Source organism: Anolis carolinensis, chromosome 4 (assembly GCF_035594765.1).
Source record: "Anolis carolinensis isolate JA03-04 chromosome 4, rAnoCar3.1.pri, whole genome shotgun sequence".
Taxonomy (NCBI): Eukaryota; Metazoa; Chordata; class Lepidosauria; order Squamata; family Dactyloidae; genus Anolis; species Anolis carolinensis.
This window is the reverse complement of record NC_085844.1, coordinates 243,510,281-243,526,810: the sequence shown is the minus strand read 5'-3', so window position 1 is coordinate 243,526,810 and position 16,530 is coordinate 243,510,281. Positions and strand designations below refer to the sequence as shown.

The 16,530-nt window shown below is 40.8% G+C and overlaps 1 protein-coding gene across 1 annotated transcript in view; it reads right to left on the bottom strand.

Moving 5' to 3' along the window:
• Nucleotides 1–2,465: 2,465 nt before the first annotated feature.
• Nucleotides 2,466–16,530, bottom strand: part of col20a1 (collagen type XX alpha 1 chain) — a 175,330-nt gene continuing 161,265 nt past the window's right edge. The window contains exons 36-40 of the mRNA XM_062979041.1: nucleotides 15,515–15,581; nucleotides 11,478–11,666; nucleotides 5,631–5,708; nucleotides 4,287–4,442; nucleotides 2,466–2,599 (exon numbers count right to left, since the gene is read on the bottom strand). Coding sequence (XP_062835111.1) covers nucleotides 2,580–2,599; nucleotides 4,287–4,442; nucleotides 5,631–5,708; nucleotides 11,478–11,666; nucleotides 15,515–15,581 — 510 coding nt within the window. The 3' untranslated portion in view covers nucleotides 2,466–2,579. The remainder of the gene's footprint in view (nucleotides 2,600–4,286; nucleotides 4,443–5,630; nucleotides 5,709–11,477; nucleotides 11,667–15,514; nucleotides 15,582–16,530) is intronic.

The window sequence follows — 16,530 nt, the reverse complement described above, 5'->3', positions numbered from 1 at the left end:
CTTCTGTTTGCTATGCTCACATTTCCTTGACCCTTTTCATTGGATGCCTAAGTTCTCTTTCTAAACATCCTAGCTGAAGTTTTTGAGTTAGTACAATGCTAGAAATTACAGGAGTGGAGAAAAATACATGGGGTGGGGGTTCTTATTTGGAAAGCAACATCTTCATTTTGCTGCTCCTATAATTAAACAAGAATTTCTCCTTCCACTCCCTTTCATGAGCATTTTGCTTAGTGTGTGCTTAAGAAGTTCCAACCTCGCAGGTAAAGGAATGGTAAAGATGCTGGGTAAAGTCAGAGATTGGCAAAAAGGAAACAGTGTAAATTGTCTCAACTTCTTTATTTCAATTTGAGGGCCCCAGCTGTAAGGCTGATGCTGGTGGCGTCTACTGAAGAAACCCTCTTACCTATTCAAGAATATGGCAGAGATGAAACCCTAACCAAGTAACTTAATACTTCTAGGTCAGCACTAGTTTTATGGATATCTTGAAACAAGCTCCTTAAAAATGCCCAGTCTCTCCAAACCCAAAAATTAAATTCCCATTGCAGAGCAAATAACTCCCATTAGCCTTTAAAAATCCAGTTTACTCCACTTAATCTGCTGATCTAATGCAACTTCATTTCCTATAGATTGTCGAAGGCTTTCATGGCTGGGATCACAGGGTTGTTGTGTGTTTTCCGGACAGTATGGCAATGTTCCAGAAGTATTCTCTCCTGACATTTCACCCACATCTATGGCAGGCATCCTCAGAGGTTGTGAGGTATTCAAAGGCTTAATGAATCACTTAATTTTAGCGGTTTCCTTTAAGTTACTAAGTATTCTTTATAAGCCTTTGAATTAACCTTTAGAATTACTCACAGTTGAAATCACTACAAGCAGAGTCATTTCATGTAAAGCCATCAGGCACTATGTAAGTGTATAACAGTTATATGAGTTACCTTTATTTCTGTTAATACTGCTAGTAAAATACTTGTTATCTATGTTTTGTTTTAGATATACTGTATGTACTTGAGTATAAGACTAGTTTTTCAGCCCTTTTTTTAAGACTGAAAAAGCCCCCCTCGGCTTATACTCGGGTGAGGGTCCTGGTTGGCTTATATTTGGGTCAGCTTATACTTGAGAATATATGATACATTTATTATTTTTCTCTATTATTATTGGTATTATTACATTTATTATTTTTCTCTATTATTGTTGCTACTATTACATTTATTTTACTCTATTTTTATTTTTATTATTATTAATACAGTCATTATTTTACTCTGATCTTGTTGTTGTTGTTGTTGTTATTATTATTATTGCATGTATTATTTTACTCTATTATTATTAAAAGGATACATATGCACATTTACATTGAAGAAGATGAGAATAATGATTTGATCACAGTTGGACAGTCTTATCTTAAATTTGAGCTTTATGTAAATATTCAAAAACATTAAACCTGATGCCTCAATTAATGTAATTTTATTGGTATCTATTTTTATTTCTGAAATTTACCACCCTCGGCTTATACTGGAGTCAATGTTTTCCCAGTTTTTTGTGGTAAAATTAAGTGCCTCGGCTTATATTCGGGTCAGCTTATACTCGAGTATATACGGTAAGTTCATTGTTGCTGATTCTATCAACTCCTGAAGAAGGGGATTTTTCCCCCGATACAGGGTACAAAAAAACGCTGGCACCCCTGTAGACTTTACTTGGACTTTACTTGGGACTTTATTTGGACTTTACTTGCGAAGACTTTTTTGAGAGCAGTGCTCCATCATTATTTTCTTCATTCTGCATATAGCAACATGACCAACCGTCTGCTTACTTCGTCTGGAAGATATTTCCATTGATCATGTATCCCTGAAGCCTATATACATTGGAACCAATATCAGACTTAGATAACTTTTGTTTTAGAGCTGTTGCTCCTTTTCAGTTTGTCTGGTACAGTAGAGTCTCACTTATCCAACATAAATGGGCTGGCAGAACGTTGGATAAGCAAATATGTTGGATAATAAGGAGAGATTAAGGAGAAGCCTATTAAGCATCAAATTAGGTTATGATTTTACAAATTAAGCACCAAAACATGTTATACAACAAATGTGACAGAAAAAGTAGTTACAGTAGTATACAGTAATGCTACGTAGTAATTACTGTATTTACGAATTTAGCACCAAAATATCACGATGCATTGAAAACATTTACAAAAATGCATTGGATAATCCAGAACATTGGAGAAGCGAATGTTGGATAAGTGAGACTCTACTGTACTACTGAATTGAGCTTTGTACGGGTAACTTAAATAATACTATATGCTATTTGGACATTATATTTTATTTGTACATAGACCATTTTGTGTTTGTGTAGATACTTTACAAGTATTCTGGGATTTTGTATAGTGATAAATAACAAAGCACATAAAAGCAAATCTGATTATCAGCCAAAGGAAATGTGGCTATTTTATTCAATGAAACAAATAAACAAATAAAAAACGCAGAACATTCAGCTTTTTAAAAATATAACATTCCAAGTTGCAGCTGTCCTTTATGTAAATAGAAGTTTACAACAAAGGTGTGGGATGTACTGGTCTGCAGCAGCCATCAAGGGATCAACCCTTCATCTGCAAACAAAGGCAAGAAACAAACTTTATATTACACACAGATATAAAAGGGCTGAAAATGTTGCAAGGCTGGAATGGGAGCCTCCCTGCCCACATTCCAGATTTTATTTTTGAGGTCTGAAATCCAACAGTACCCTTTCAGAGCAATTATGCTGGTCCTCGAGAATCCAGACATAATTAGAAGCAGCCAATACAGCAATAATAGCCCTCCTTTTATGAGGTCTGAAAAGGGCTAGCCCCTCCTGTGATTGGGAGTAGCCTGATTGTAACATTTGCAACTGGATCATAGTCTCAAGGTTTCACCTCTTGGAATCTCTCATATAGCTCCAGAATTCTAGTAAATGAGGTCCAAAATTATAAAGCTCTCTGTCTCTGCTAAGTAGTATACTTGGCAGATCTAGCTTGTAGAAGATTATTGGAAACATAGAATCATAGAGTTGGACGGACCATTCAATCCAACCTTTTGCCATGTAGGATTATGGAGCCATCCAGACTTAATTTAAAAGCTTCCAAAGAAGAAGATTGTGCCACACTCTGAGGCAGAATATTTCAAATAGCCCTTACCATCAGGAAGCTCTTGCTAATGTTTAGGTGGAATCTCTTTTATTGTTGTTTGAATCATTTGCAGCAGAAAACAAGCTTGCTCTTCCCTCAATATGACAGCCATTAAAATATTTAACAATGGCTACCATGTAGCCTCCTAATAGTCTCTTCTCCAGGCTAAACAGACCTAGCTCTCTAAGCCACTCCATATAGGGAATGGTTTTCAGATCATGTGATTGAGGAGTCCAAAAACGAATGGTTTTTTTTTTTTCGTGTCAGGAGCAACCGGGGTTGCTTCTGGAGTGAGAGAATTGGCCGTCTGCAAGGACGTTGCCCTGGGGACGCCCGGATGTTTTGATGTTTTTACCATCCTTGTGGGAGGCTTCTCTCATGTCTCCGCATGGAGCTGGAGCTGATAGAGGGAGCTCATCCACACTCTCCCCAGGTGGGATTCGAACCTGGCAGCTTTCAGGTCAGCAACCCAACCTTCAAGTCACTTAGTCCACTACGCCATCTGGGGGCTCCAAAAAAACGAATGGTGAAACAATGCTAAATTATGGAAGTTGTCAATATGGACTTGCTACTTTCACCCTTAATGAGACCACTAGCAGCGAGAGATGTGAATGTTGTGAGGGCAAGGCAGACAGCCAGGCATTTTTGCATTTGAAACAAATTCAGAGTTGCTCTGCAACCTTTTGCCAATAACTCAGGTTCTTCTAAGGCTGGGCAGAGCATCTCCACTTGCTGCCAGGACACACAAATCTTTCCAACCGTTTTTGGGTCTTTCTCACCTCTTTAGATTGCTTGTATCTTTATTGCTCCATAGGAGGTTCTATATAGATGCAAAGGTATGTGCTACACAATCATAACCTTCATGCATATTTCCTTCTGGTACTAAGGTGCCTTTGGGTTGCCTCTGTGGCAAGAAACACCTTTTCTCCAGTGCTGGCTTCCTTGGCTATGGAGTATGTAAACTCATTTCGAGTTTTAGCCTATACTGTGAAGAAGTCCTTCAAGATGCTTATCCTTTCTCTGCAGATATCTTCAGAACCTTGAATAGTTCCTTTGAAGCCTAACCCCTTACAGAAGATTTACACACTTCCCAAAAAGGAATTGGGCACCCTTGACCTTCTGCCAGACTTACCTCTTGTATTTTCTTCAGAGCATCCAGAAGGAAGGCAGTCACCTGTATAGCCAGGTTCTCCAGGTTGGCCTCTAGCACCAGGAAATCCAGGGGCTCCAGTGCTGCCAGGAGCCCCCTTTGAGCCTTGCTTGCCAAGAACCTCTTCCCCCGCTGGGCCTGGAAAAAACCAGCAACAAGAACTCAGAGGTACCTCAGGGTCAGTATAGGCTACAGACAGTCTCTGATCAGATGCTTAGGAGATAATAGCACATTATCTTGGGATCAAAATAATCACTTACTTTGTTCTGTCATTTTAAAAACCAAAAGAATTCATTAGCATCTTTGAGACTAATTAGGAAAATGAAATCTCTAGCCCAATCTTTCATGGACTACATTCAGTTTGTAAGCATTTTACATCTGGAATGGAAACCCACTGGGTGACTTTGGGCAACTCATTCTCTCTCAGTGGAAAGCAAAGGCAAATTTTTTTCAAAGAAGTCGTGGCAAATAAAAAATAAACTCCAACAACAACCCTAGGATAAGGTTGAGAGAACCAGCTTGTAGTAGTGCTTTGAGTGTCAGACTAGGAAACTGAGAGACCAGAAATTGAACCCTGCTCAGTCCACTGAATGACTATAGGCAAGTCATGTTTCCTCAGTCTCAGAGGAATTCTGCCAGGAAAACCCCATGGGTTTGCTTTAGAGTTGCCATAAGTCAGAAATGTCTTGAAGGCACATGACAACAATAACATCAATGATAAGTTTGGAATCATGCATTGGTGTCTTCTCAAAGAAACTTAACAACAACCACAACAACAATAGTTAGTACTAGAATACTGTGTTTGCTTCTACGCCATCAGATGATTTCTTCTTTTAGTTGGAACTGTCTGTCTACTCCAAGAGTGGACAAAGTCCAGCCTTTGATCTATGTCTGGTCCTCCCTAGCCCTTTGAATACATTTTTGAACACCATTTTTGAAATCTGTGGTGGCCTTCTAGTTACTTTTGGTTTCAATTTGTTTGCCATTGCAGGTAGTCAGTGTGGCCAAGAAGGATCCTGGGCCAAAAAAAGAGGAATCTAGACTCACTGATATCCAGGTTTGGTCTACTCCAATGGGCAGCTGCTCTCAGATGTTTCTCCTTGTCCTGAAGCTTCTACCACACAAAATACTTAATTTATATTTTTAAATACACTCTTATGGTGGATGATCTTTTTGGCAACCTCTACCCATGAATTCCAAGAATTAACTGTGTGCTTTTTATGGCGCTAAGGTTGTTGCTTGACTGTTTTACTAGCATAACTCTGAAGGTACCTTTGTATTTTTGAGAAAGAGGACAGAAATAATATAAAAATGCAGTTTTGGTACCTGTTCGGCCTCTTGGTCCTGGAAGGCCTTCCTCATTTGAGCCAATTGAACCTTTCTCTCCCTTGGGTCCAGGGGCACCTGTTCAGTGAGGGGAAAAATGCAATGTGTTCTGTCCTATTACTAATCACCTTCCAAAGTTCCCATGAAGTGAGTAATCTGAAAAAATCCCTTAAGGAAGTTGCAACCAATCTAAAATGGTACAGCCAAATAACATGATTTGTTTTTTCAAGATAGATCAGAAAGATTTACTACATTCAGTTGGATTATTTGTTCAATTATCTCACCATCATCACAAAAAAGACAAAGGAAAGATCCCCATACCAAGAAAAGTAGCAAATCCTTACATGCTGTTTTTCCCCCTGAACTGGTATTCCAATTACAGTTCCAATAAAAGAAGTATAGGGAAATCTTTACTACCTCTTTCTTATGTGCTTGAATCACATAAGGACTCTGTGAATTAAGGCTTTGATGCTATGACATGATCAGACTGGGGGAAAGCACAAGATTATGAGAGATTTGTGCATTAGTTATTTTTGCATTTCAAGACTTATTTTGTTTGAAATTCCAATCTGTGAAAAGTAACATTGTGCACAAAAAATATGAAAGTCCATGTATTTTCTGCAGCATACATTGCCTTCTGTTCCAATGTTGCTTTCTGTACACAGAACATTTGGACAGCAAATGCCATTTTTGCAGAGTCCTCAAATGTGAAAGGTCTTGTGATGGTTGACCATTCTTTTGGCAGGTGGTTTTCAGTGTGTTGAGATGCCTTTTGTTTTTAAGGATGAGAAAACTTGTGAATATTCTTTGGATCTCTAGTACAATCAGAAGATAAACCACTCAGCCCAAAACAACTCTGGACCTACATAGCATAATATCACACCGCTGATGCATGTCAGCTTGTTAGTCATGCCTCAGCTTTTCAATCCTTCTCAGCAGTGCACCAAATTAACTGTATGTGTGTTTCATTCCCTCCAGCACCATCTGCAAAATTTTACAATTATCTTTGTTAATGACAACCCAAACAACTCTAGTCCACCTCCTCAGTTTAATTGAGAAGTGTTGGCTTTCCATTTCTTCTCAGCTAGGTATATTATTCAAAGCAGAGCAATCTCCCAGATCAACAAAGGCTTATTAAATTCTCAGCTGATGGGCTAACTACCTAGTTTCACTTTCTTCTGTAAGACCATGAAACGGCAAATATAGAACCCAGCTCCATGCCATTATCCCACTCCAAACTCAGCCCTAGACATTTCTTACACAAGCATGAATATAATCAGTTGTACCTGCAAGCAATTTTGAGAGCTTCTCAAATATCTGAGTGGACATAGGGGAGAAAAAACACAACTTGGTAGACTCAGGTAGAAGTACAAATCCACTTTCTGAAGCTTGCCAATTAAAACACCTACTCGGACACTTGAGTGGAAGGAGAAGCAAAGCCATTGCTAAAAGAGGAGGCTGAAATAGATGTCCTTGCTGTCTGGGATAGCGTTTGCTCTCTCCCTCCATGCAGAACCAACTCCCTTCAGCTCTAATGATAATACAGCTTGTTCTGTTCTGAAGCAGTGTCTAAAGAGGGGTCCTTGAACAGATGGAGGCTTAATCCTTGCATTAAAACCAAAGGAGCTGCCAGAATGACTCGGCATTTGCAGTGAAACAAAGAGTTGCGGTAATGCCGCCTCCTCACAAAACAGGACAGCTTTTAGCTCTGGGCCAAGAGGGCAGGGAGATAAGCCATTTCTCTCTCTCTAAAGCTCAGAAGAGAGCCAGTCCAAAAATAAAACTAGCCGGTATGTGTGTGCCTGCTGCGGTGTCTGATAAGCTTCTTCTCACGTCATTCTTTCCTAGGTTGGAAAAACTATCAGCCAAGAATACTACCATCTTTGCATCGGCCTAAGCAAATCACATCATTTGATGCTTCCTGGCCCAGAGGGGCAAGGGTTCAACCCCATTGCTCATCTCAGGCTCCAAAATGGATAAATTGTTAAGGAAGATCTCGTTTACGGTAGGAATATAGGAAGTTTTTTAATTTTATTTATTTACAGTACTTATATTCCGCCCTTCTCACCCCGAAGGGGACTCAGGGTGGATCACATTACACATATAAGGCAAACATTCAATGCCATAACATAGAACACAGACAGAGACAAATGCACGCTCCGAGCTGGCCTCGAACTCATGACCTCCTGGTCAGAGTGATTTGTTGCAGCTGGTTGCAGCTGGCTGCTCACCAGCCTGCGCCACAGCCCGTTGCCTTACACTGGGCCAAACCAAGAGTCTATCTAGTTCAGAATTGTGATAAGAATTAAATAAACATGACATTAATGGATTTTGGGAGATGCAGTCCAAATTTTTTTCCCAAGCTCTCAGTACTATCCAGGAGCAGTAAACTCTAGGACAACCAGAAATCATTTTCTCAGCTCCCTGCATGGATTATACCATGCATAGCAATCCAACATCCTTTTTCGCCCTCTGCAGTCTCTTTCAAAAGACATCACATCACTTCCTGTCACCATTTAAGGAGATAAACTATAGGAAACAACAGAAGTATTTAAAAGCTATATTGGGTTATGGTATGTTTTATGGAGAAGGGGATATTTTGCATATTTTCAGAAATTTGGGGGACTTTCTTCATGGTTTGGGAACAGAAAAGTAGAATTCGGGGATCTTTTGCAAACCACCGGTTTGCTATGCCAACCTATTGTCTATACCAAGTACTCTAGGTTTCCCAGGATTTTAGATAATAATCATTTCCAGTCCTAACTGGAAATGCTGGGGAATGGATCTGGGGCATTTCATATACAGCTTGAGCATCAATTTTCCAAAACTGGCATCAGAATTGTTTTGGAATTGGAATTTGCATATATACTGAGATATCTTGTGTGTACCTCTGAGGATGCCTGCCATAGATGCGGGTGAAACGTCAGGAGAGAATACTTCTGGAACATGGCCATACAGCCCGGAAAACATACAACAACCCTGTACTCATTTATTTCAGTTCAGAACTGAAGGAATTTCCTGATTGATATATAAGGCCCTTAAATACCATGCTAACCAGTTCAACTTTATCACAACCACTGATCTTCAAAATGACAAACTGCTACTGGCCATATCTTGACTGGGGATGGAAACAGCAATTCACTCCATTAGATTAATTTTAATGGATTGACCTACTTTTTACTTCCCAGACCTTACCGCAGACCTGGGCACCAGTTGTAGTAAAAAAAAATCCATACGTTTTCCAACCTTGAATTGAATACTGCGAAAGAAAAATATGATTGACAACTGGTGGACATTTTTAAAAAATGCAAAGGAATCCATAAAGTTCTAAAATGCACATGCATGCTTAAGTCAAGGAAGGTTCAGAAATACTAAACTTTGCTTATCTATGAACAGTTTGGTGCAAGGAATGGGGTTTAAGAGAGCATTGAAGTGGATGTTTGAGATCTTCAGTGAGCTCAGGTTTTACAGCTCTATATATCCAAGATTTGTTGCAGGTGATTCTGCTATTTGTCTTTGGTTAAAAAGAAGTTAAATTCAAGTTGGTGAGAATTAAGAGAGAATGGAGAGGAAGTGTAGCTATAGCCCATGATTTTCAACTCAACTGCCAGAAATCTCATGCAAAACAGAAAGGTAAGAATGGCTCCATTCTTGAGACATCGCAACAAGCCCATCAGCCATTCCCAGGGAGATGCCACACAATGCTGCTGTGTCACTTCATGACAGCACAACCCAGCGTGCCTTGAATGAAGAACTTATGCAAAGTGGATGAGATGGGTAGTTGATGGTGTGCCCTGTTGATTAAAATTGCAGAGCCTAATTTTGATTATCATCTTTATTTACCCGTACACTTAATGAACGACTGGCTGTTGGTGATTGCTTGCCTCTTCAGTGCTTTGCCCTGCTTTCAGTGCTGTTACAGTTTGCTTCAGCTTCCCACTTCTTGGTAGAATGGATACAAGGCTTACAAATTAGTGATGGGATTTTAATCTCAAGGTCTACTGGCATGGGAATCCATATTTCCCAGGGACTATCATAAGCTCCATGTTGTTCTTGTTTATTCGTTCAGTCGCTTCCAACTCTTTGTGACCTCATGAACCAGCCCATGCCCATTAGTTTCATAAAGACCATGAAAACCCACTGTGTGACCCTGGCCATAGGATGCTTTCTGATCCTTAGGGGAAGGAAAGGGCAAAACATGTTTGAACAAAACTTACCAAGAAAGCTTTGCAATAGGTTGGCTTTAGTAAAGGTAAAGGTAAAGGTTTCCACTGATGTTAAGTCTAGTCGTGTCCGACTCAGGGTTGGTGCTCATCTCCATTTCTAAGCCAAAGAGCCGGCGTTGTCTGTAGACACCTCCAAGGTCATGTGGCCGGCATGACTGCATGGAGCACCGTTACCTTCCTGCTGGAGCAGTACCTATTGATCTACTCACATTTGCATGTTTTCGAACTGCTAGGTTGGCAGAAGCTGGAGCTAACAGTTGGTGCTCACTCCGCTCCCCGGATTCGATCCTGCTATCCTTTGGTCTGCAAATTCAGCAGCTCAGTGCTTTAACACACTGCGCCACCACGGGCTCCTCTAGGTTGGTTTTAGGGTCACTATAATTTAGAAATTGGAAGTCACACAAAATAATAGACAGTAAGTTCTTACAGTCTGGTGCACTAGAAATTGGGAAAATACCACATTTGGATTTCTATCATTATTGCTACCACAGGTAGGAATAGTTATTTCAGTGAAGATGTTGTCATCTCTGATGGATGTTTGAGTCCAAAATACAACTTTTTGCTGTTGTTCCTGTATGTCTACTGGGAAGAGGTTTGGGGGCTGCATGGATGAGAAGTGGGGTTAAAGAGGAAGTTTTTTCCAGGTAGCTATTAATATCCAAGGTGGAAAAGAATTCAGAGATTGTAATTATACAAGTTGTGATATACCCACAGATGTTCTAATCCGGAAAGCACAAGTCTTGGTCATATGCAATAGTGTCACTAGGGTGCAATAACTCGTGATGTCATCCCTATGGACCTCTTCCTACCAGACTAAAGTTACTTGTAAATTTCAATTCCTGTATATAAATGAATGCAGTGACAAAATCCAGCGATTGTTAAAAAAAAAAACCAACAACAACAACCCAGAAATGTCAAAAAACAATGGTGCCTGCTTGTTGTGCATGTAGACAAAACCACATAATTCAGAGTGTCATTGTACTTGGATAATAATGACAGTTCTGACTGGAACGCATGCAAATTAGAAAATTCAAACCTAACTCAGCATAGAGTTAGCTTTGTAGGTATATTGATACAGTTGATATAAAGTGGGATTACGAAAAATGTTTTCCATGGCTGGAATCACTATGTTGCTGTGAGTTTTCTGGGCTGTATGGCCATGTTCCAGAAGCACAGTCTCCTTACGTTTCGTCCACATCTATGGCAAGCATCCTCAGAGGTTATAAGGTATATTGGAAATTAGGAAAGTGGGAGTTATATATCTATGGAAGGTCCAGGGTAGGAGAAAGAACTCTCACCTGTTGGATATACGTCACAATCTCTGAGAATGTTTGCCATAGATGTGGGCAAAATGTCAGGAGAGAATGCTTCTGGAACATGGACATACAGCCCGGAAAACTCACAGCAACTCAAATGTTTTTGTGGTTATTATTAATTACAGGGACAGTATTATATTTAAAATAATACATTAGTAAATTATTCAATCACTATGCAAAAATGTTATTTTGGTATCACCCTGTCTGAGTATGTTACCCAATGCAGTTCAAACCTCCTGCACCAAGATGTAGCCTCCTAGCCTTCCACCATTGCCCAACCGTAGCACAAGGACTTCTTTTCATACCTCTTTCTCCTGGATATCCATCTCTGCCAGGCTGTCCAGGCATCCCCACTTCTCCTCTTTCTCCTTTCATGCCAGGGGGCCCAGGAAGGCCAGGAGGACCAGGCTCCCCAGGTTTTATCTTATCTTCCCAAATGGGAACAGGTTTCTGGGAATGTTCATGGATGAATGAATCAAACTTTAACACATGAGCTGCAGTGGTTAAAAAAAGGGAAAGGAAATGGATTATATTACAATCAATTGCATTCTTTTCCATGCATTCCTGAAGTCCTTCATCTAACAGACTTTAAAACAAAATGCTGATTGGCATCTTGTTAATCAAGCACAATGGCATGCATTGGACTCTTTATTTTGGATACCCACTCCTGGATGAACTAAGGTCATCATGACTCAATTTTGTTATGTTGTTGTGGAGGCTGCAATTCCTTACCACCCACAAATTGACCAAAGTTTTTCTCAAATCCTCTTTTATTCAGCTGAACTTTAGCCATTTCCTAATTCTCTCAACTCTAGTCATTTCCTGGTTAGTGCAGTAGATCTTCCCCTAGTAATTTTTCTGAAGCTGAATACAGAGAAATGGACATGATTGGATGGGACCTGAGTTAACAGTGTGAAGTGGCAGCTTTAAAAACTAATGCAATTTTAGGCTTCAACAACAGAAGGATAGTGTCTAATTCAAGAAAAGTACCATTCTGAGATCTCACCAGGAATAATACTGCATCCAGTTCTGGGCATGACAAAACAAGGAGGATATTGGCAAACTAGAACTTGTCCAGAGAAAGGTGACCAAAATGCTAAACAGTCTGGAAACCATGCCTATGAAGAGCAGTTTAGGAGCTGGCTATGTTTAGCCTCAAGATGGGAAAGTTATGAGATGACATGATGGCCATAATTATGTATTTGAAAGGATATCATATTGGAAATGGAGCAATTTTCCTTTCTGCTGCTCCAGAGACTTAGGGCACAGAGCAATGGATTTAAATCACAGGAGAAGAAATTCCACCCTAAACCTTAGGAAAAACTTCCCAATGGTAAGACAGTAAAATACATTACTTTGGAGTCTGGTGGAGTCTCCTTCTCTAGAAGTTTTTAAACAGAAGCTGGGTGGCCATCTTTCAAGAATGCTTTGATTGTGTTTTCCTGCATGGAAGGATAGCCCTTAGGTTCTCTTCCAACTCTGTGATTCAATGAATTCCTTTGTGGGTCAGAAATACGTATTAGGCTTGATCGATCCACGAAAAATTTGATTCTAAACTCGTTTCAAAACTAGAGGGGGGCAGCTTTTCGTTTCTGATGGTATTTCCGAATTTGGCCCCCCAAAAAATTCGAAATTAACGAAAATTCGTTATTTTCTAAATTAATTCGTTAATGGCGGACGCACATGCGCAATTCCCAAAAACAGCACAGAGGGAGAGGACTTTACAGGACTCTCCCACCCTCATTTTTTGAGTGATCTTCTTCCAACTTGGTACAGTGGTAGAACACATTTAACACTGATAGCTCACCAAAATTTGGAACGTTTCCCTTATCCTCTGATTTTTGGCGAATTTTCATAGCTTTTATAATAAACCATTTTTTAATAATTGCAGAAATCTGTTCCTGGTTTGAAAGTCTTATTTCCTGTTAAATTGGGTTGTCTTTACTGTGAAAGTCATTGTTCTACTTCAGAAACTTTGTTTTTGTGGCTGAAACTTTGTTAAATTGGTGTGTGTGTGATATATACTGTGTATATATATATATTATATATATAGTCCCTGCATAATGTGTGTGTGTGTGTGTGTGTATAGGTAAAGGTAAAGGTATCCCTTGACGTTAAGTTCAGTCATGTCTGACTCTGGGGGTTGGTGCTCATCTCCATTTCTAAGCCCAAGAGCCAGTGTTGTCCATAGACACCTCCAAGGTCATGTGGCCGGCATGACTACATGGAGTGCCATTACCTTCCCGCCACAGCGGTACCTATTGATCTACTCACATTGGCATGTTTTCAAGCTGCTAGGTTGGCAGAAGCTGGAGCTAACAGCGGGCACTCACTCTGCTCCCGGGATTTGAACCTGGGACCTTTCGGTCTGCAAGTTCAGCAGCTCAGTGCTTTAACACACTTCGCCATCGGGGCTCATGTATATATAATATACATACACATACACACAATGTGGAGAATATGTGGAAAGGTAGATAGATAAGTTGGGAGCCACAGCGAAGGCACCTTCCTGGGAGCAAGGTCTAATAATAATAATAATAATAATAATAATAATAATAATAATAATAATAATAATAAAAAATCCCTTACAATATCCAAGATGGCTCACTGCTACAGAATCTTGGGAGGTTTAGTTTGATATGGTACCATTATTGGCAGAGAAAGCTAAGCTGTAGGAGTTGAAATCCAATCATTTATCCTCCCTATAGAATCAATTTTATATGCATTTTTAGCTACAGAAAAGCTAAAATCAGGACAGTAAAAGAACAACACCCAGAAAATGGGAATTCCAGACAGGAAACAATCAGGGCCAGCTAATACCTCCCAACAAAGGATTCCCCCAGGTAGGAAGCAGCCAGGCTTTGAAGCTGCAAGGCTATTCAATGCTAATCAAGGTGACCAATTGCAACATTCACACTTGCCTCCCACAGACAAGAGTTCTTTCTCCCACCCTGGACCTTCCACAGATTATTATTATTATTGCTAATTGAGAGACCATGAAGGCCAGTCATATAGAAAAGGAGGGTGACTTTGTTTTTGCCGTCCTTTTTCCCTTGGCGCCTGGCCAATGGCCTTTTCAACCGGTACCGTGGACTTCATCTCCCAGAATCCCTGGTCTTTGAACCATCCACGAGGGTTTCTGGGAGTTGGAGTCCCGAACGCCATCCATTGGCATTGCTGGAAACCGCTTGGGTCTTCAACTCCCAGAATTCATAGCCATTGAAGAAGCTTGCAAGCGTTTCTGGGAGTTGGAGTCCAGAATGTTTTGCTGGCTGAGGTCGGAGCACAGCCACAGAGGGTGGTTTTCCTCTGTCGCCATCCTGCTGCCTTGGGCTTCCGAGCGGCTGCCCTTTGCAGGAGGGAAAGGTGGAGGAAGGGTTTGGCTGGGCCTGCTGCCTGAGAAGGGAGGCGAGGCCTAGCCAGGCGCCAAGCACTGGCCTCACATAGGACGCCGTCCCAGGAAAGAGATGCCCTCCCGGGAAGGGGCGAGGAGGTAGCGGAGGAGGGCGGGTGTACATGGATATGGAGATGTGTGTGTGTGTGTGCGTGTGTATGTATGTCAGCTGTTGGGGAAGGGCGGAAATTGAGGCCTGGATGTGCAGCGGCCGCCTGGAGCCTCCGCAGCCTTTCCGGCTGCCGGGGAAGGCGGCAAAATGTATGGGTCCGTGGGGGGCACCTGGAGGCCCGCAGAGAGTAGCCACCTTTCGGGTGGCTTTTTTTTTTTTTTTTTGCAAAAGCTTTTTTTTCCTAACGAAAAAAACGACGACATAACGAAAAACGGCCTCTCGCGATTCGAAACCGCGATATCCAGACGTGTGGACAACCAATGCTTCAAAATTGCTTCAAAACAAACGAAAATAACGAATTAATAACGGTTAACGGGGAAAACGAATTATTTGAGCAAGCCTAATACGTATTGTTTCATATTCTTGCATTAGAGCTTAAAGTCAGGTGCTTCCAAGCATAAATTATAAATTTGGGGGGCTTTGGGGTTGGAGGAGTTCATATGAGTTGTGAAACACTTGAGAAAGACTGCTGTAGGTGGCATGATGGAAAATACCCCAGGATGAAATGCAATGGAGTGGCAAAAAAACATGTTGATATACTGAAATTGATCAAACCTTGCTCTGTAAAAAAAAATGAGTCATACATGCATTTTCTCAGTCACATTATTCCAAAGCTTGGAAAAGTTACTTTTGGGGGTATTACAGCTCTCAGAATAGCCCCAGCCAGCCTGTTCCCAGAAATTGAAGTCCAAAAAGAAGCTGAAATGTTTGCAGGAAAGCCAGCTCGAGTGGAAGGCAAGCTGGTTGTTCAGTTTGATTGAGAGGTTTGTACTCACACTGGATCAGACGCTCACAAGCCTGATTAACTAGATGATAGATTGTCGACAAGGACTGTGCTTCGCCCTGAGGGGGGGAGAGGAGAAAAGAAAATTGTTCTAAACACTCAACACATGTAGTACAGAAGCAGCTCAGAGACAGAAACAAACTCTTCATGTCAATTATTGCATTATGAAGGAGAAGGCCTACAGGCCAGCATATGTTCTGTAATTTACTCATTAGGGTTTCAGCAAGCAACAAATGTTCTTGAGTGGAAGAATGAAGAAAGGATTATAGATGAGATCCTGCAACACACTTAGGTGGTACAAATTTGCACACAAGTATTGAAGTGTGAGAGCCAGTGTGATGCAGTAGTTTGAACATTGGGCTATGATTATGGAGACCAGGGGTTGATTTGGACACAGAAACCCATTGGGAGACCTTTGGCCATGTTCTTGCTTGGACATAGGAATTCACCAGGTGAGTTACATACTCTCACAACAGAAAACCCTGTGATTGGTTTGGCTTAAGGAACTACATTTCAGAAATGACTTCAAGGCACACACACTACCACCACCATCACCATTACCACCACTAACAACAACTGATGTAATGGTTGCACAACCTCAAACCTTCTGTCAAATACTCATATCACACAACCAAATGCATGTGCAGATCTGCTAATTGGCTTGTTTACTGTTCCATAGTGCAAAGGAGAATGTGCAACAACTACAATCCCAGTGAGTTAAGTGGAGCATTGAAGGCAAGGTGGAATAGCACACATCATCCAAGAGTTTACAACTGCCCTTATGATGCTTGCACTTGTAGATTTTCATTTATGGAACTGGGAACGCCTTTCTTTTACACAGTTTCTGGAAGTTAAGATGGACTTGAAGGAGTATTTATAATTGTGGCAATAGTGCCATGGTTGTGGCTTCCTAGGAGTTTGGAAGTCGGTTAAACTAGCTGCACTGTGCAGTGCCTACACAAACATCCCAGGAACTGCTTAGAAGTTGGGATGGTGTCCATAGTATTC